This window comes from Suncus etruscus, chromosome 14 (assembly GCF_024139225.1).
Source record: "Suncus etruscus isolate mSunEtr1 chromosome 14, mSunEtr1.pri.cur, whole genome shotgun sequence".
Classification (NCBI taxonomy): domain Eukaryota; kingdom Metazoa; phylum Chordata; class Mammalia; order Eulipotyphla; family Soricidae; genus Suncus; species Suncus etruscus.
Genome location: NC_064861.1, coordinates 88,974,846 through 88,994,672, shown reverse-complemented (window position 1 = coordinate 88,994,672; position 19,827 = coordinate 88,974,846). Strand labels below are relative to the sequence as shown.

Genomic DNA, 19,827 nt, shown 5'->3' with positions numbered 1-19,827 from the left:
CAGGAGTGATTTCTGAGAGCAGAGTCAGGAGTAAGCCCTGAGTGCTGCCGGGTCTGGCCCTAAAAACAACAATAAAAAAATTGGACCAGGGCCCGGAGAGATAGCTCAGCAGCGTTTGCCTTGCAAGCAGCCAATCCAGGACCAAAGGTGGTTGGTTCGAATCCCGGTGTCCCATATGGTCCCCTGTGCCTGCCAGGAGCTATTTCTGAGCAGACAGCCAGGAGTAACCCCTGAGCAAGCCGGGTGTGGCCCAAAAAACAAACAAACAAAAAAAATAAAAACAAAACAAAACAAAAAAATTGGACCAGAGAGACAGTACGGGAGTCAGAGCACTTGTTTTGCATGTAGCCAATCTGGGTTCAATCCCCTCGGCACCCCATTTGGTTCCCTGAGACCCCCAGGAATGACCCCTGAGCACTGCCGGGTGTGGCCCAAAAACCAAAAAAATTAAAAAAATTCTCCCCCCCCCCTTTTTTTGATCATGATGGGAAAAAGAGAGTCTGACACCCGATTTTTGGGAAACTTAGGGTTCTGGATACCTAAGTTCTGAGGGCATCATGCCTGGGTCTGGGCAAGAAAGGCTGGGGAGGGGGATCCTCGGGATGGACCGGAAAGAATTCCGGCCTGGAGGACATGTTCTGCCACCCTGCCACCCCTTCCCACACATCAGAGTACAGATTGAACTAGACAGTTTATTTCTCTACCCTGCGCCCCTTCCAGCCCCCCTGGGTTCCCTTTAGCAGCACATCTGGGTATCCTGCGGGAGGAAAGGGAAGTGGGTTCAGCAGCTTCAGCCTCTGGTGGGCAGGGCAGGGCCAAGGGAGGGATGGACGGGGTCTCACCTGGCATCCAGGCCGGATGGGATCATGGCCCCCAGGGCCAGCTGGAGGGGGGACTTTTCTTTTTAGGAGTTTCTGTAGCAGGAAGAGTGAGGGGTGAGGCTGCGGGGAAGTTTCCTGGGACCTACTTATCCCTCTAGTCCCACCTCCTCTTCCCGCAGACCCAGGAGCTCCGAACCCCAGCTGTTCCTTGGTCCCCTAGTCCCCTCTCCTTACTGGGTGCCTCGGCCCCTGGCCTGGGAGTGCGAGGTGACTTCCCAGGGCACCAAGGCCACGCTTCTGATTCTTGGCAAGGGCAGGGGCGCGCGGAGTTTGGGGAGAACCGGAGGTGCCTGTACAAGAGGAGATTAGGAAATGTCACAGCTGAGCTGCAGCTGTGCTCCATGTCACAGTCCAAATTGAGGGAGCACAAGGAGGGTGTAGCGGGGGTCTTGTCCCAAGTCCAGGATTTTCCTCTAAACACTCTGGTTCAAGTGGGAAGTGTTTTTAATTTGTCCATCTGTCCATTCAACTATCCAATGTTTCATCCTTCCAGCTGTTCATCCACCCATCTGATCATTCATCTGTCTGTTCATCCATCATCCACCTACCCACCCATCTATCCACTCACCCACCCACTGATCCGATCCATCCATTCATCCATCCTTCCTTCCTTCCTTCCTTCCTTCCTTCCTTCCTTCCTTCCTTCCTTCCTTCCTTCCTTCCTTCCTTCCTTCCTTCCTTCCTTCCTTCCTTCCTTCCTTCCTTCCTTCTGTCCTTCCAGCCATCCGTACATTCATCCATCCTTCCATCTGTCCATCCATCCAACCATCCATCCATTCACCCATCCACCCACTGTTCCATCCATCCATCCATGTATCCTTCCTTCTGTCTGTTTGTCCATCCATCCTTCCTTCCTTCCATCCATTCATCCATCCTTCCTTCCATTTGTCCTTACATCCATCCACCCTTTCTTTTTTTTTTTTTGGTTTTTGGGCCACACCCTGTGACGCTCAGGGGTTACTCCTGGCTATGTGCTCAGAAGTTGCTCCTGGCTTCTTGGGGGACCATATGGGACGCCGGGGGATCGAACCTCGGTCCGTCCTAGACTAGCGCAGGCAAGGCAGGCACCTTACCTCCAGCGCCACCGCCCGGCCCCCATCCACCCTTTCATCCTTCATTCCATTTGTTCATCCATCATCCATCCATCCATGCATCCTTCCTTCCATCCACCCATCCACCCATCCATCCATTTATCCATCCTTCCATTCTTCCATCCACCCATCCTTCCTTCCTTCTTTCCTTCCTTCCTTCCTTCCTTTCGTCTGTCCATCCCTCCCTCCTTCCTTCCATCATCCTGTCCTTCCATCCTATCTTCTGTCCTTCCTTCCTTCCTTCCTTCCTTCCTTCCTTCCTTCCTTCCTTCCTTCCTTCCTTCCTTCCTTCCTTCCTTCCTTCCTTCCTTCCTTCCTTCCTTCCTTCCTTCCTTCCTTCCTTCCTTCCTTCCTTCCTCCCACTTACCAACTCATTCACTCATCACATGAACATTTCCTGAGCACCTACAGTGAGTCAGACACTGTTCTGCATTCTAAAGAAACAACCTGTAATCAGACGAATAAAAAGGTCTGTTCCTATGGGACTGAGGGTCCCCATGGAGTTAATGGTCCTTATGGAGTGAGACACTTGTCCTGAGCTGCTGGTGCACAAATGTCATTCCAGTGGGGACACTGTGACACACCAACTTTAGGGCATCACTGGAAGCAGTGGGGCCTGCTGCCACTTTGTGCTCATCTCTTCAGGCTGGGAGAGGACCCCAGTGGCCACTACAGATACCTGGATCCCTTGAAGGATGCAGTCACCCCTGAGAGGGGGAGAGCAGTGAAGCGCATCTCTGGGTGGAAGAACACAGCCTCACACCTCGATATTCAGGACCCCATGACAGACCAGCCTAATTTTGGGGCATTGTTGTTTTGGTTTTAGAGCCATATCTAGTGGCGTTCAGGGGTTGCTCCTGGCTCTGTGCTCAGAAATCACTCCTGGCAGGCTCAGGGGACCACATGGGATGCCAGAATTCAAACCACCGACCTTCTGCATGAAAGGCAAACGCTTTATCTCCATACTATCTCTTCGGCTCCAGAAGTGATTGTTTTGTTTTGTTTTGGGGTCACACCCAGCAGCACTCTGGGGTTCTTCCTGGCTCTACGCTCAGAAATCGCTTCTGGCAGCCTCAGGGGACCATATGGGATGCCGGGATTCGAACCACTGTCCTTCTGCATGCAAGGCAAATGCCCTACCTCCATGCTATCTCTCCAGCCCCTAAAAATGACTCTTGGCAGGTTTGGGGGACCATCGGGGATGCCAAGGATAGAACCCAGGTCAGCCAGCTGTGTGCAAGGCAAACACCTTTCCTAGTAGACTTTTGCTCCGCCCCCCTTTTTTGCTTTTGAAACCACACCTGGCTATGCTTGGGGCTTACTTCTGGCTCTGTGTGCTCAGGCACCATTCATGCTGGGGTCTGGGGGACCCTATGTGATACCAGAGATCAAACTAGAGTCAGTTATGTGCAAGGCAAGCATCTTCCCCACTGGATTAATCTTTCAGCACCCTCGTCAAATTTTGGGGGGTATAAGTGAGGGAAGGTCACACTGGAGGTGGTCAGTGATCAGGCCTGACCCTTGGCAGCACTGGAGGGACCCTCTGTGGTGGTGGCGGTATTCAAACCAGTGCCAGCTCCACGCAAGGCAAAACACTCTCTGCGCTGTCCTGTCTCAGGCCATGGACGGTGCCCCAGGACCCCGTGGGAGAGGAGGACAGCTTGGGAGTCTAAAGCTGGGGGTTTGGGTTCAAGTCCCCACTTCACCTCCTTTTGGACTGGGTAAGAACCTGGGCCTGCATGTCCCATGTCAAAGTGGGGTGACAAGGGTTCAGGGCAGGTGGCCACTTGGCAGGCTGTGTGCTCATTGACCATTCTCAGGGTGCTGGTCACCTTGTGGGGAGGGAAGAGGGTGTTGCTGGCTGGGGAGAGCAGAGTAGGAGTTGACTGGAATTTGGATCAGGGCAAGGCGCCACCATGGGGTGCAGGGCCCAGCCTGCCTGAGCTCCTGCCTGGGCCCCTCGCTGTCCCCGGGGAGCTGCTGAGTGCTTCTTCCTAATCTTTCCATTTGCTTCTTGGCTGTGGATCGGATCTGTTTTTAGCTGCTTCGCTGGCTGCTCTCTCTCTCTCTCTCTCTCTCTCTCTCTCTCTCTCTCTCTCTCTCTCTCTCTCTCTCTCTCTCTCTCTCTCTCTCTCTCACACACACACACACACACACACACACACACACACACGCGCGCACACACGCGCACACACACACACACACACACACACACACACACACACACACACACACACACACACACACACACACACACGCGAGCGCGCGCTCCCAGGCCCCCCCCTTTCCTGTTGCCTCTCTTGTTTGCTGCGGTGGAATAATATTCCCTACTTCCTGCGCTGTTTGTTTGAAGACTGCCGGGTATTGATTAAAGCTGAGAGGCCAAAAGAGTTTCATCTGCCCCTTCTAGCCAGCCCCGAAATTCCTGGGAGATCAGGGAGGAGGGAGGAGAGATGAAAAGCGAGGATGGGTACTGTGAGGGTGGAAGCCCACTCAAGAGAGAAAGAGATGGTGATGGGGTGTCATTAACAGGTCTTCTCCCCTCACCCCAACTGTTGTCTTCAGGGCTGTGATTTTGGGGCAGATACCAGCACCTTGGAATGGAGCTTTCTAGGTTCCCCTTCACTGCAAACACATTTTTTTCCAGGGAGTTTGGGGTCATACCTGGCAGGGCTGAGGCCCCTCCAGGAAATTCTAGAGTCCTGTGTTGGACACCACCCCAGACTCTGAGGGGAGCCAGATTAAGGCAAAAAACTGAAGCTTCTGGGTGGGGGTCCTGGTCTGAGGGGATGGAGTGGGGGCAAAGCAAGAGGCCGGTTCAGGTTCAGCAACTTTGTTGAAGATAACTGTGAAGGTGTCCTTCTCGCTCCCCCCCCCCCCATAGCCAGGCCTTAGGAAGCAATATTCCTGGAGGAGAGAGGGGATGGAATGATCTGGGAGGACTTCCTGAAGGAGGAGAAGAGAAGCACTCGAGGCAGAGGGAAGGGTGAGAGCAAATGTCTTGGGGAAGCATAGGCGTGACAGGTGCCCACAGAGACCAGGGACCTAGAGCTGGGGAGACCAAGGCCACCCACCTCAGACTAGCCCAACTCACCACCTTCAGTGGGCCTTTATTTGGGCTTCTCTTGGGGGGGGTGTCCAGCTGAGGGGGCAAAGGGGGAGCTGAGGGGATCACCTAGGGGAGACAGAGGGGAGGAATGGGAGCCTGTCCCTTCTCACCACCCTCCTGCACCTGCCTGGAACACAGCATTGACTGCTATGGAGCTGCCCAGGGAAAGGAGAAAGGGGGGGGGGCCCTAACTGCAGTCACCAGGACCACAGTCCGGGCCTTGGGGAGGCCCTCGAAGCAAAGTCCCAGTCATGCTGCATTCCAGTTATCGGACTCAGGATCCATCCCAGCCTCCTCCCTCAGACTGGGAGTTCCGCCATGTCCCTCACCTGTTCCTGGTCCCCTGGGTCGCAGTGGTTTCTGGAGGTGTCAGCAGCCAGCGAGTCCCTGGGGAGCTGGTGGATGCTGATGGGCTCTTGGCCCCTGATCTCGCAGCGACAGAAGGGGCAGGTGGTGCTGTCGGAGAGCTGAGGGGTGAGGGGGAGAAGTTGGGGGGTCACCAGGCAAGAACCTTCGAGCTCCATCCCCAGCGGGGTGACGCAGGGTGCAGGGGAGGCAGACAGAGGGGGATGGGAGGGTGAGCAAGACCAGAACTGGGGGTCCAGGCTGGGATTGGGATGAGAGATGGGCCCAGCCCCAGTGTCCCCCATATTGGGGAACGAAGGCCAAGGTTCTGGGGTTTGCACGTTTATGATCTGAGACTCTGTTGCACAAATGCCAGGGAACCTGGAACATTCCTGATTCGGTCCCAGCAACAGGCATACACAAGGGACTCTGACTTGCATAGGGGTGAGTGGACAGCACAGAAAAGGCAACAGGGGCTGGAGGTACAGTCTAGCGGGGAGGGATCAAGTCTGATCCCCGGCATCCCATAGGGGCCCCTGAACACCACCAGGAGTGATTCCTGAGTGCAAAGCCAGGAGAAACCCCAGAGCATCACCAGTGTGCCTCCCAAACCATACCAAAGGACATAGGACTGGGGCCAGAGAGATAGCACAGTGGTAGGGCATTTGCCTTGCACAGGGCCGACCTAGGATGAACCCGGGTTCGATTCCCAGCATCCCATATGGTCCCCCCCAGCCTGCTAGAAGTGATTCTGAGTGCAGAGCCAGGAGCAACCCCTGAGCACCGCCAGGTGTGGCCCACCTCTCCCCCCAAACCCAAACAAACACACAGAACTGGGTACAGGGTATACGCAGGGCAATGTGGGGTCACTCCAGGACCATCTGGGTCACCCTAGGCTTTGACAGTGGGGGGGGGACCCTAGGCAGGGCTCTGAGCTCCTTATCAGTGTCTGGACTGGCAGCTGGCCGGGTCCCTGCGTCCCTGAGCGGGGCCATGTTTATTCCTGATGGGGAGTCAAGATAGAGCCCATCAAAGGCCAATGTCAAACACAGACAGCAGGAGGAAAAAGGCTCTGGGCACCGGGCCTGGCTCCCCAGTTTCCCTCCTCAGCCCCTGACCCCGCATCACCCTGGATGTGTCAGCAGGGACAAGGCTGCTGGGCTCCAGGTGGAGAAGGAGGGCCCCCCCCCGAGGGGGACCCCACCTACCTGCCAGGAGGCCAGGCAGTGACTGCACAGCAAGTGGCCGCAGGGCTCGATCTTCACGTCCTTGTCATTCTCAGCACAGATTTTGCACAGCTCGAAGGTGGAATTCATGGCCCAGTATAGCTGCAGCTGCTCCTGGTGAGACAGTCGAGTGTGTGTGTCAGGGATTGGGGCCATGGGTGGCCCCAGGGAGAACAGCTCCAGCCTTGGTACCTGCCCCAGCCCTATCTCAAGTTCAAGGCCATGCCTCCTACTTCCAAAATGCTGCCCTGAAGGTGGGACTCTTTTGGGGTTTGCCCACACACAGAGTCACACATGGAGACAAACAATTGGCAGAGGGGCTGGAGTGATAACACAGTGGGTAGGGTGCTTTCCTGGCATGTGACTGACCCAGGTTTGATCCCTGGCATCCCATATGGTTCTCTGAGCCTGCCAGGAGTGTTTTCTGAGCACAGAGCCAGGAGTGACCCCTGAGTGTCACCTGATATGGCCCAAATACTAACCAAATCAAACACCTTCCCCAAATTTGCAGATCCTTTAGACATGTGGGGGAGAGGGTGAGAAATCAGGGTCCAATATATTTTTTGGTTTTTGGGTTGGGGCCACATCTAGCAGTGCTCAGGGATCACTCCTGGTGGGCTCAGGAAATCATATAGGGTGTGCCAGTGACCAAACCACATAAACGTAAGGCTAACAACCTTCCCACTGTACTATTGCTCTGGCCCTCTATGCCCAATATTAAATGAAGGAGGTAATTCTAAAATCATTTTTTCAGAGTGTGAAGAGGTAGAACAGGAGGTAAAGCATTTGCCTTGCATCCCTGGTTGACTTTTTTGTTTTGTTTTGGGGCCACCCCTGTTGATGCTCAGGGGTTACTCCTGGCTCTGCCCTCAGGATTTATCACTGGTGGTGCTCAGGGGACCATATGGGATGTTGAGGATCCAACCCTGTCGGCCACATGCAAGGCAAGTGCCCTACCTGCTGTCCTATTGCTTCGGCCCCTGCATCTCTGGTTTGATTCTCAGTACCCCATATGGTCCCAGAGAACTACCTGGGATCACTCCTGAGCACTGAGCCAGGAGTAACATATGAGCACTGCTGGGGGGAATCAAATAAAGTCAGTTCCTTATTGTCAGGGCTAGAGCTCATGCTGGGCATGTGGGTGTCTGGGTTCCATTTCTAGCCCTGAAATGGCCCCTGAGCCTCACCAAGTGTGCTCCAAAATATAAACAAAAAGGTGAAACAAAAAACCCTGTATTTGGGGGCCAGAGTGATGGTGCAGCGGTAGGGCATTTGCCTTGCATGTGGCTGACCCAGGACGGATCTCGGTTTGATCCCTGGTGTCCCATATGGTTCCCCAAGCCAGGAGCGATATCTGAGCACATAGCCAGGAGTAACCCCTGAGCATCACCAGATGTGGGTTCCCCCCAAAAAAACCCACCAAAAAAACCCTGTGTTGGTCACATATTCTGCCTGTGGGGTACATAAGGCTAAAGGTGGGGGCTGCACACCTGTGGAACATTTGCTGACGGTGAAATAGTTCCTGGTTCAACCTCCCTGAGGAGCCCCGGGGAGGAGGCACAAAGCTCAGAGAGGCCAATTGATGAAACACAGGTCACACAGCCTGTGCCAGGCCAAAGGTTCTGGAGAGAGGATGTGGGGTGGCATGGGGGGACTCTAGCTACACCTCACCTCAGGCACGTGGATGTGCTGATGGGCATCTGTCTGGCAGAGCTCAGTGAGGTCCGGGTTGTGGTTCCTCCCGTCCGGGTAGAGGTAGCTAAGGACAGGTAGAGAGGGGCCATTGAGGCAGCCTGCCTGACCTACAAGATGACCCCCCACCATGGCCCAGGCTCCTCAGGGGTGCCCCAAACAGACACACATATGCTGGCTGGGAAACACAGTACAGACTCTCCGGGCGAATTCAGACCCCCTGAGTCCCCAGAAGGGGCCGTTGGACTAAGTTATAGACTACACTTCTGGAAATGGCTGGAAGCAGAGGCAAGGTGGGAGACACCTTTTCCACAGTTTCTTCTCCAGGGGCTCAGACCTGAGCACTGCAGTCAGTGCCTTAGAGTCTGGAGTGTGTGTATAGAGGACACGGAGCCCTGGACCCCCAACTCTCCCACTTGCTCTGGGGGCATGTTCCCTGTCCCCCTAAAACCACACAGTAGGGTCTGCAGGCACCCGAGTGCTGACTTTCAGACCCAGTACCAGGCCTCAAAATCTGTTTACACTCACTCCAGCTCCAAAACCAGAATCACATCTGTTCTGGGTCTAGAACATTCTAGTAGGGGGATAAAGCTTGCTGCCTGCCTCCTAGTCCCACCCCAGGTTCTGAGCTCAGCAGGAGCAAATGTCTCTTTTCCTCAGTTTCCTTAGCTGTCCCTCTGAATAGACTCCAGTGAGAATGACCACAGGAGGCCCCCCCCCTCTCCAGCCCTGACACACCTGAGCTGACCACCGGGGGTCGCTGCTGAGCACAGGTCCAGGAGCACCCCAGGCCCCCACCCCAAAGCACGACTGTGTGTGGGTGTTCTGTCCCACACACGTAATCTCTATTATTGGTGGCTTCTGTGTTTTCTCATAGCTTAATTGCAAATGTATTTGCAGCCAGGATCAATATTTGGACATGGGCACAGCCGCTAAAAATCGGAGCTTTCAGGGGCCAATTTACTCCTGGCCTTGTTTCAGCTCAGGCCATAAATTAGCCCTTTTCACATTGTTCAGAGCCACGTAATGTTGTTTTTATAATATACATATTCCTTTTTGTCAACACAGCAGTGCTCAGATGTTCTTAAAGAGCCAGGAATCCAACCTGAAGTTTTGGGGATCTGTTTGCTTATTTTTTGATTTTGTTTGGGGCCATACTCGGTTGGTGCTCAGGGGTTACTCCTGGCTCTGAGCTCAGAAGTTATTCCTGGCAGGCTCTGAGATGCCGGGGATCGAACCCAGGTAACCGTGCAAAGCAAAACCCTGCTCACTGTGCTTTTGCTCTGGCCCAAACATGCAACTTATGCACACAAAAAGCTGCACTCGGCTTTTTGAATAAACTTTCTCCAATGCTGTGCTTTGTCTATTGGTTTGGTTTTTGAGCCTCATCTGGTGATGCTTGGGCCTCACTCCTGGCTCTGTATGCCCAGGGATCATTCCTGCTTGCAGAACTACGTGAGGTGCTGAGAACTGAACCAGTGTCAGCTGCTTGCAAGGCAAGGGCTCTCCCCTGGGTCTCTTCTCTCTGGCTCCTAGGATGTGCTTTTTATAGTTTGTTTGTTTTTGAGTCACACCCGGTGGCACTCAAGGGTTACTCCTGGCTCTGCTCTCAGAAATTACTCCTGGCATGCTCAAGGGGCCATATGGGATGCTGGGGATTGAACATGGGAAGGCCAAAGCCCTACCCACTGCGCTATCTCTCTGGCCCTGATACTCTGCATTTGTAGGCTTGTTTGCTTTTCTGGGTGCCGGCCACTGGTCTGGAGTGCCCCCCCCCAATGCTGTAATGCCTTCACTGATCCTGAGCAGAAGAAAGGCCAGTATAAGAGATGCTTCACCCGGGTGGGACTTGGGGTGCTCTCAGCTATGAGTCACCCAGGAATTGATCATCTATACAGGCTCCACATGACGCAGACGCACAGCTACCAGCATTTTCCGGGAACGGGCTGGCAAAAGTGGCATGACCCGTCTTTCGAGAACCCGACCCTTCATTTCCTATGGGAGCACAGGCTGAGTATAAATAAGTCAATTCCATATTTGCAGGAACTTTCTACAGAGGCACTAGGGCAGGGAGTAGAGGTGATTGTTTTCCTCCTTCTCTCCCTCCCATCCAGCCTCCTTACCTATGCACCCTCCTCTCTCTGCCCACCTCAGATCCATCTATGCACCGCCCCCCCAGCTCTCACGGATCCCCGCCATGTATTTGTCATCTACCCAAACTAGACAATGAGGTACCCACTCATCTACTCCTGGACTTATCAGTCACCTGTCAATAATTTATGAATCATCCATCAAAACTATCATTTTGCATCTGTCAATAAACTGTCATTCTTCCATGTCCCTCCTAGCCACTGACCATTTTTTTCCCAGTACAGGACCAGTCATCTAATCAGATCAATGACATCATTGATTTGTATCTGGCATTCAGCTCATAACCTGTCAGTGCAGACACTCACTGATGATCTGGGGGTGCCTTGAAGGGCTGGAGTTCTCTGTATGCAGAGTTCTAGGGTTCATTCCACCTCCCCCCAGCACCAATTCCCAAAACAGGGCCAGGAGAAAGGCCAAAAAAAAAAACCCCCCAAAAATTAACCAATCAAACAATAACAAAAAAACAGGGCCAGGAGTAGCCCCTAAGCACTGCTGGGTGTGGAAAAGAAAGAAGGAAAAGAAGGAAGGGAGAGTGGGAGGGAGTGGGGGAGGTAGAGAGAAGGAAGGGAGGAAAGAGAGAAGGATGAAAGGAGAGAGGAAAGGAGAAAGAAAGGAAGGAGGGAAGGACAGGAGGAAAGGAGAAAGGTATGGAAAAAAGGTAGGAAGAAGTTATTCTTTTGCTGTGTTGTTGCAGAGATCAGGACAGCTGAAAAAGTAGCTTTCATGGCCTGAGCAATAGATAGTATGGCAGGGAGGGGCTTGCCTTACATGGGGCTGACCCAGGTTCAATCCCATATGGTCCCCGATCACCAGGAGTAACCTCTGAGTGCAGAGCCAGGAGTAACCCTGAGAATCTCTGGATGTGGCCAAAACAAAACAAAATAAAATAGGGGGCCGGGGACTGGAACGGTGGCACAGAGGCAAAATGTCTGCTTTGCCCATGCTAGCCTAGGACGAACTGCGGTTCGATCCCCAGCATCCCATATGGTCTCCCCCCAAGCCAGGAGCGATTTCTGACTGCATAGCCAGGAGTAACCCCTGAGCATCACTGGGTGTGGCCCCCAAACAAAAACAAACAAACAAAAATATAGGGGGCCGGGGCAATAGCACGGTGAGTAGGGTGTTGGCCTCTCATGCAGCTGACCTGAGCTCAATACCTGGCATCCCATAGATTCCCCGAGCCAGCCAGGCTGCCAGGAATAATTTCTGAGCACCATCAGGTGTGGCCCCCCCACAAAAAAACCCCAAAACAAACAAAAATAAAAAAGAAAGAAAAAAGAAAGGAAGGGAGAGGGAGAGGGAAGAGGAGACAGACAGACAGACAAACAGACAGACAGACAGACAGACACACACACACACACACACACACACACACACACACACACACACACACACACACACAAAGCTCCCTTTCTTCTCCCTCTAACCCCAGGCATCTCCCTGAGTTTTATTTCCTCTCTACCAGTCTGGACTTGATCTCACTCACTCCTCGGGAGCACAGCAGAGGGAACCCGGGAAGTCTGCACACGCACCCTCCCCTTGCCTGGCCTGGGGACCCAGAAACTTGGGCCTCCCTCAACAGCCCACATCTGCTGAGACTCCCGCCTGCCACCTGCCGGCCCACGGTGGAACCGACGCCCTGTCGCCCCGACTCACTGGCCATCCTTCTGTCCTTCCAGAAGCACCTGGAACAGGGGCTTGTTGGGGGGAATGGTCTGCAGGATGCTGCCGTCCTTGCTCACATGGCCGATGGCCCACTGCCCCAGGCGAGTGCAGCTGGGCCGGAAGATGTAGCTGCAACAGAGGGAGGAGGCAGGCTGGGGTGGTGGGGATGTGGCCAGTTCCTAAAGGGGGCTTTTGTCCCCGGCTCCCCACATTGTTGGGGGCCCCTGGGTGTGGTCCAGCTTCCTAAAGTCTAGCTATGGAGGCACCAGATCCATATGCAGGCCACTATCAGGGCTCCCCATACTTGAACATTTGGTTTAGGTTGATTCTGTCTTGGTTGGCCAGGATATTTCAGGGCCCCTGACTTTGGGGATGGGGGTTAGTGATGGGGGGGATTGGTAAGGCTATTAGCAGTCTAAAGGGGGATTGTTAGAAATCAACCCCCCCCTCGATTGCTCATGAGGAAAGAATCTGGCTGGGAAGGAAGGAAAGGAAAATAGAAATCATTGCATTAGAATACCTGGATCCAGCTATGCCTGAAATCCTAGACGAGTTTTTCTAGACTTTTCTAGAAAGGAAAAGTGAGGATGGGAAAGATAGTACAGTGGGTAGGATACTTGCTTTGCAAACTGCCTACGCAGTTTCGATTCCTGAGCATCCCTAGAAGGAATCCCTGGGCAAAGAACCAGGAATAGTGCTGGGTATAGCAAAAACAAAACTACAATCAAACAAAAACCAGCCCAACAAAAATGCATAAGGGGCCTGAGAAGTGTAGCCCAGTGGGTAAAGCTCTTGCCTTGCATGCGACTAAGCAGTGTTCAATCCCTGGCATCCTATATGGTTCCCTGAGCACCACCATGAGTGATCTCTTAGTGCAGAGCCAGGAATAAGCTCTGAGCACAACCAGGTGGCCCCCAAACAAAACAAACTAAAAAACATTTTTTAAAAATGGAAGGAGGTAAGGCTGGAGAGATAGCATGGAGGTAAGGCGTTTACCTTGCATGAAGAAGGACAGTGGTTTGAATCCCGGCATCCCATATGGTCCCCTAAGCCTGCCAGGAGCGATTTCTGAGCATAGAGCCATGAGGAACCCCTGAACATCACTGGGTGTGACCCCAAAATCAACCAACCAAACAAACAAACAAAAATAAATGGGAGGAGAGAGGTAGAGCTGAGCGACTGCACAGCAGGTAGGGTGCTTGCCTTGCAAACAGGATCAACCAGATTCGATCCCCAGCATCTTATAGGGTCCCCCAAGCCTGCTAGGATTAATTTCTGAGCGCAACATGCCACAAGTAACCCCTGAACGCCACCGGGTGTGGCTCAACCGCCCACAAAAGTGGGGGTCACTCCCAGATGAGGCTCAGAGCTGACTCATGCTCTATGTTCAGGGGCGGTCCACTGCTGGTGAGGCTCAGGGCTCCAATGGTACAGGGATTGAACTGAGGTCGGTCACAGACAAGTGACTCCCCGGATATAATATTTCTTTCTTTCATTTCTTGGGGGGGGGCCACACCTGGCGGCGCTAGGGGGTTCCTCCTGGCTCTGCGCTCAGAAATTGCTCCTGGCAGGCTTGGGGGACCATATGGGATGCCGGGAATCAAACCACTGTCAGTCCTAGGTTGGCTGTGTGCAAAGCAAATGCCCTACCGCTGTGCTATCTCTCCTGCTCCCCGGCTGTAATATCTCTAACTCAATATACTCAATGTATTTAACAGATACTGACCAGACAGGCCACCAGGAATTACCCTTCAGGCCTAGGAAGGGGAAATATCCAAGAGCTTCTGGGAAAGAAGTGGGGTGCAGGGTAACTCAACATGCGATCTCTGGGTTCTGGCCTCCTGGGTTTCCAGGACCCCTGACTGTCTGGCTTCCACATGCCCCTGAGCCCCAAGCACCCTAGACACCTTACCTGCCCGGCTTGTGTTTGCAGGCCCGCAGGCGCGCCTGTGCCTCTTCATAGGTGAGGAAGGCCATGTATCCCGGGTGGTTGACTGCCAGGAGCTGCCAGTTCCTCAGGATCGTCGGCCAAGGCTAGGGGGTGGGGGGCAGCACTAGGGTCAGGAAGGGCTGGAAGGGCTGAGCTCTTAGAATCTTCCAGAATCCATGGATCAGGATGATAATACAGCCGGGGGGGGGTGTTCATCTATGCACATGGCTGTCGACCTAGGTTCAGTCCCCAACATCCCAGATAGCCCCCTGAGCATTGCTAGGAATGATCCCTGAGCACAGAGCCAGGAGTAACCCTTGAGCATCGATGAGTGTAGCTCCAAACAAATACAAAATAAAGGGCCCGGAGAGATAGCACAGCGGCGTTTGCCTTGCAAGCAGCCGATCCAGGACCAAAGGTGGTTGGTTCAAATCCCGGTGTCCCATATGGTCCCCCGTGCCTGCCAGGAGCTATTTCTGAGCAGACAGCCAGGAGTAACCCCTGAGCACCGCCGGGTGTGGCCCAAAACCCAAAAACAAAACAAAACAAAACAAAAAAACAAATACAAAATAAAAAGGAGAGGCCAGAGCAATAGCATAGTGGGGAGGGCGTTTGCCTTGCACTTGGCTACTTGGGTTCGATCCCCAACATCCCATATGGTCCTCCAAGCCATTCAGCAATGATTCCTGGATGCAGAGCCAGGAGTAACTCCTGCTGGGTGTGACCCCCCCAAACACCAACCCCTCATAAAAACCAACAATAAAGAAACTTCCAGGATCCAGGATGTAAAACTAACCTGTTGGTGGGCTTTAGAAAGCCCCATTATACCCCAAGTTTCCTCCCTCAGCAGGCATCAGGCTGGGGCCACCCCCCACTCAGACCCTTGGTGCCCCCGACCTGGAAGAGGCGGGTGAAGATGTCAAACTCGAAGACGGAAATGTGGCCGCTGCAGGTGATATCCACAGTGGAGCGCAAGGCCTGGGCCATGGGGCCTGAGGTCACAAGGTGGAAGGTGGCCAAGAGCGACTGGAACTCAGCCCAGGACACCACACAACTGGGGGGACATAGGGGAGGCCTCAGGAGCTAGGAAGGAGTCTGGGGGCTGGGCTGCAGGGTCTGAGGGAGGAGGGTGGGGGCTGAATTCCCAAGTCTGAGTGAGGTGATGGAGCCTGGATTCCTGGGATAGATGGAGGAGGTCGGGTCTGAACTCCAGAATCTGAGGGAGGAGGCAAGGTCTAGACTCCAGATCTGAGGGAGGAGATGGGGTATGGCTACCAGGGTCTGATGGAGGAGGTAAGGTTAGAACTCTAGGGTCTGAAGGAGAGGCATGTCCAGATTCCAGGGTCTGAGGGAGGAGGTGGGCTCTGATGGGTTGAAGTTCAGGGGTGCTCACTTACCGGGTCCCGCAGACCTCCCTCCAGAAGGCATGTGCGGGTGGCTTGGTGAGTTGGTACAGGTGACCACAGAACTTGCCCCCCGGAAAGAGTGCACCCAGCTCCGCGTGCATGTGGCTGAAGATCAACGCCAGCTTGGCCAGCTGCCTCCTGAGAGGTGACGGAGGGTCTGCTGAGCCTGGGGTTCCCAGCTCAGCAGCGGGGCCTCATCCTCATTCAGCACAGCCCTCCTCGGAACCCCTCTTCTGGGGCGATGGCTCTGCACCCTGGAGCCCCCAGTGTGATCTCTGACAGCCTCTGATCCCCCAACAACCCATAAGCACCACAACTATGTGGCTGCAAATCCCCAAAACAAACTCAATATAAAAGCCTAATTTTTTGTTTGTTTTTTGGGGGGACGATGCCTAGCAGTGCCAGGGCCTACTTCTGGCTCTGCTGTCTGGAATCATTCCTGGTGGTGCTTGGTGGATCCCATGGGATGCCAAGGATCGTATTCAGGTCAGCCATGTGAAAAGCAAGGGCCCTTCCTGCTGTGCAACCACTTCTGGCCCCATAAAAACCTCTTTCATAAGAGATATTATTTGCCTTGTACATACCAACCCAGTGGGTTTTATCTCCAGTGCCCCATATGGTCGAACCCAGAGCCTAGTCAGAAATGGTCCTTGCAGGAACAATAGTATAAATGACAAAGCACTTGCCTTGCAGTTGTGGCCAATTTGGGTTCAATCTCCTGAGACCACCAGGACTGACTCCTGTATCTTTTATTTTGTTTATTTTTGTGTTTTGGGACACAACGGTGGCGCTCAGAAATTACTACCCGCAGGCTCAGGGGACCATATGGGATACTAAGGTTGACCATGTGTAAGGCAAAATGCCCTCCTCACAGTGCTATTTCTCCGGTCCCACATTAGGTTGCTTTTTGTTTTTGTTTTTGGGTCACAGCATCCTGGCTCTGCGCTCAGAAATCATTCTTTTTTTTTTTTTTTTTTTTGGTTTTTGGGCCACACCTGGCTTTGCTCAGGGGTTACTCCTGACTTTCTGCTCAGAAATAGCTCCTGGCAGGCACGGGGGACCATATGGGACACCGGGATTCGAACCAACCACCTTTAGTCCTGGATCGGCTGCTTGCAAGGCAAACATCGCTGTGCTATCTCTCTGGGCCCCAGAAATCATTCTTGGCAGGCACAGGGTACCATATGGGATGCTGGGTTTTGAACCACCGTCCGTCCTGGATTGGCTGCGTGGAAGGCAAACGCCCTACCACTGTGCTATCTTTCTAGCAGCTAGTTTATATATATATATATATATATATATATATATATATATATATATATATATATATATATATATATAATTTCTTTTTGTGTGTGTGTGAGGGTTTGGGCCATACCCATCGGTGCTCAGGGATCACTCATGGCCATGCTTGAGGGACTTTAATTAATACTGGGAAAGGGATTGGGTCTGAGGCATGCAAGGCAAGTACCCTTGACCGAGCTACACACCTTGGCCCTTAAATTGACTCACTAGCCCCAGGGCTCGCCAACTTAGAAGGAACGCTGCCATCTTGTGTAACCCTGGGAAACCATTTGATCCCAAGGATTTACACAGACTGGGCATGGCCTCTTCTCCACAGTGTGCAAATGCCTTTGCATTTCATCCCAGGTAGACTTTTATCTTTATTTATTTGTTTTGTTTTGAGGCCATACCCTGTGGTGCTCTGGGGTTACTCCTGGCACTGTGCTCAGGAATCACTCCTGGTGGTGCTTGGGGGCCCATATGGGATGCTGGGGATCGAGCCCAGGTCAGCTGTGTGCAAGGCAAGTACCCTCCCTGCTATCCTATCTCTCCACTCAATTAAATACAATTATGGGTGCTTTCACCTATATGGCTCCCTTTGGGGTTAATGAGAGGGGACATGCCCAAAAAGTTGCCTAGCAGCGGGAGAGCCGGGACACAGTCCCCCTCAGTTGGTCCTCGAGGTCACTCAGCAGTGCCCCCCAACCCTGCATTTATATGAAGCAGCAGCAGCAGCTGCTCACACAGTGAGGCCTGAGATTTGGGGACTCAGGAGGGGTGGGAATGGGAGCTGAGGATCCCTCCAAACCCTCTCAGGTAGGAAGCTTCTAGTCTTGGAGGTCCCATATCTCCCCTCCTGATGTGTCCAGGGCCTGAGGAGTCTAGACTGAGGGAGGAGGGCAGGGGAGCATGGAGAGTCTGGTATGAGGGAAGAGGGACCAGGCATAGGGAGTCATAGTCTGAGGGAGGAGGGCCCTGTAGGGGGAATCTTAGTCTGAGGGAGGAAGGATCTGTTTGGGGGGTCCTGATCTGAAGGAGGAGGGGGCACAGGGAATCTGGTCTAAGGGAAGAGAGGTGAGCCTGAAGAGTCCTAGTCTGAGGGAGGAGGGGCTGTAGGGGGAATCTTAGTCTGAGGGAGGATCTGTTTGGGGGGTCCTGGTCTGAGGGAGGAGGAACCAGTCAGGGGTATCCCAGTCTGAGGGAGGCTGCCCAATGCCCCCCACCAAGGGGAATCTCAGTCTGAGGGAAGGGGGACCAGACATGGGCAATGCTGGCTTGAGGGAGGAGGGTGGGCACTGGAAATCTGGTCTGGGGGAGCAGAGGTGGGCCTGAAGAATCCTAGTCTGAGGGAGGAGGAACCAGTCAGGGGTATCCCAGTCTGAGGGAGGCTGCCCAATGCCCCCCCCCAGTCACAGCCTGGCAGGTAGGTGGGCGCTCACCTGGGCGAGGTGCCCTCCTGGAAGAGCTGGTCGTCGGCCGCCTTGCCCTCCCTGGGCAGCAGGGCCGCCAGCTGCCTGCCCTTGGCCTCCAGGTTGCCCAGGTAGATGGCGAGGAAGTGGCCGGCCCCTCCGGGCCCCTCGAAGGCGTCGTCCCTGGGGCCGGGCGGCTGGGCCCGGGCCTGGTCCACATCCCGCAGCAGCCGCGCGAGACCGGGCAGCAGGGTGCGCAGCGAGGGCGGGCTGGTGGCGAGCCGGGGGTCCCTGCACCGGGCTTGCAGGCGCTGCAGCCGCTTCACGGCCCTGCCGATCGCTCGAGGGTCGCTCCCCAGCCGGGCCCCTGGGGCCTCTGCGGCGGCAGCCATGGGTGCCGGGTGCCCGGGGAGCGAGAGGTGCGGCCGGCTGGGTGGCTGCGGGCCCAGCTGGGGCGGGGTGGGGCGGACCCTGCACGCTCGGGGCGGGGACAGCAGGTGGGCCCCACTCCCCGGTACTTGGGGTTCGGGCCTCTGGTCCCCCCTGCAGAGGCTTCAGTGGGGAGACAGAGGAAGGGGGACACTTGCAGGGGGGACCCCTGGACCCTGCAGGGAGCGAATGACCTGCTGGGTGTAACCCCTGCAATATCACGGGGGCCCTTTGCTTCCCGACCTGCCTCGAGGGCGAGGCTCCAGGTGAACCTGCGGCGGGGGATGGGGACTAAAGGTCGGGAGAGAACTTTCTGGAAGCAAAGGTCTGAGCTGGGCCTTTAGTCTCAGGACCAAGAAGGAGGCAGAATTCCCGTTCCCCCAAGTTTCCAGGCGGCCCTGCACGCGGCCAACCCGGGTGGGAGCCCCCCAGAACCCCACTAGGTCCCCTGATCACTGCTAGGAGGGAGCCCTGAGTTCAGAGCTTGGAGCTAGGCCTTTAGTGGTCCACGCCGGAAGTAATCCCACTGATGACAACCGGGCGAACCTGGGGCTTATATATGTGCAACGCGGTGGGCGTGGCTTTAAGAGGCGTGACCTGTGTCCAACGGGGCGTGATTTGCGTTTGGTAGGCGTGGTTTATGTCTGGTGGGCGTGGTTCACATCACCGTAATCTACCACCCACCCGCTGGTGGGCGTGGTTTACGTCTAGTGACTGATTTGTAGCTGGTGGGCGTGGTTTATGACTACTGGGCACGGCTTGTAGCCTGTGGGCGTGGCTTATAGCTAGTGGGTGTGGTTTGTAGCTGGTGGGCGTGGTTATGAGCACACCTGCTCCCTGGGCATGTCTCAGGTGGCTAGACAGAGTTCCAAAGTCAAATAAAAACACCATTCTTGAGTTTTGGGATATATTTTTTGTGGGATGAGGGGGTTGTTGGGGGTCATATTCAGTGATGCTCAGAGGCTACTTACTTCTGTCCCTGCACTCAGGGAACACTCCTGCAGGTGCTTGGGAGACCATATGGGATGCTGGGGTTATAGAACCTAGGTGGGCTGCTTGCTTGCAAGGCAAGCACCCTCCCACTGTATTTAAATAGCACAATCATTTGAGGTGGAGGGATGGGGAACTTTGTTGTACCCCCCAACTGCACATTGTTCCTCAGTCTCCGGTCTCCTCCACTCTATACAAAGAATTTGGGAACCCTTAGCC

General features: G+C 54.3%; 1 protein-coding gene across 1 annotated transcript; it reads right to left on the bottom strand.

The window, feature by feature from the left end:
• Nucleotides 1-5,380: 5,380 nt before the first annotated feature.
• Nucleotides 5,381-18,581, bottom strand: CBLC (Cbl proto-oncogene C). Its single transcript, XM_049787522.1, has 8 exons — nucleotides 18,220-18,581; nucleotides 15,488-15,634; nucleotides 14,988-15,144; nucleotides 14,073-14,194; nucleotides 12,152-12,289; nucleotides 8,324-8,411; nucleotides 6,635-6,766; nucleotides 5,381-5,548 (listed from the first exon to the last, which is right to left on the bottom strand). The coding sequence occupies exons 1-8, from the start codon at nucleotides 18,579-18,581 to the stop codon at nucleotides 5,381-5,383; spliced, it is 1,314 nt and encodes a 437-aa protein (XP_049643479.1).
• Between the last annotated feature and the right edge of the window lie 1,246 nt (nucleotides 18,582-19,827).

Bases quoted from the DNA above. Each gene is read 5' to 3' on its own strand.
- CBLC (XM_049787522.1), bottom strand. From the start codon at position 18,581: ATGGCTGCCGCCGCAGAGGCCCCAGGGGCCCGGCTGGGGAGCGACCCT. The intron at 14,195-14,987 runs GTCGGGGGCACC...CCCACCCCCTAG, and splicing joins TCTTCACCCGCCTCTTCCAG to CCTTGGCCGACGATCCTGAG. The intron at 12,290-14,072 runs GTAAGGTGTCTA...CCTCTGTTGCAG, and splicing joins TGCAAACACAAGCCGGGCAG to CTACATCTTCCGGCCCAGCT.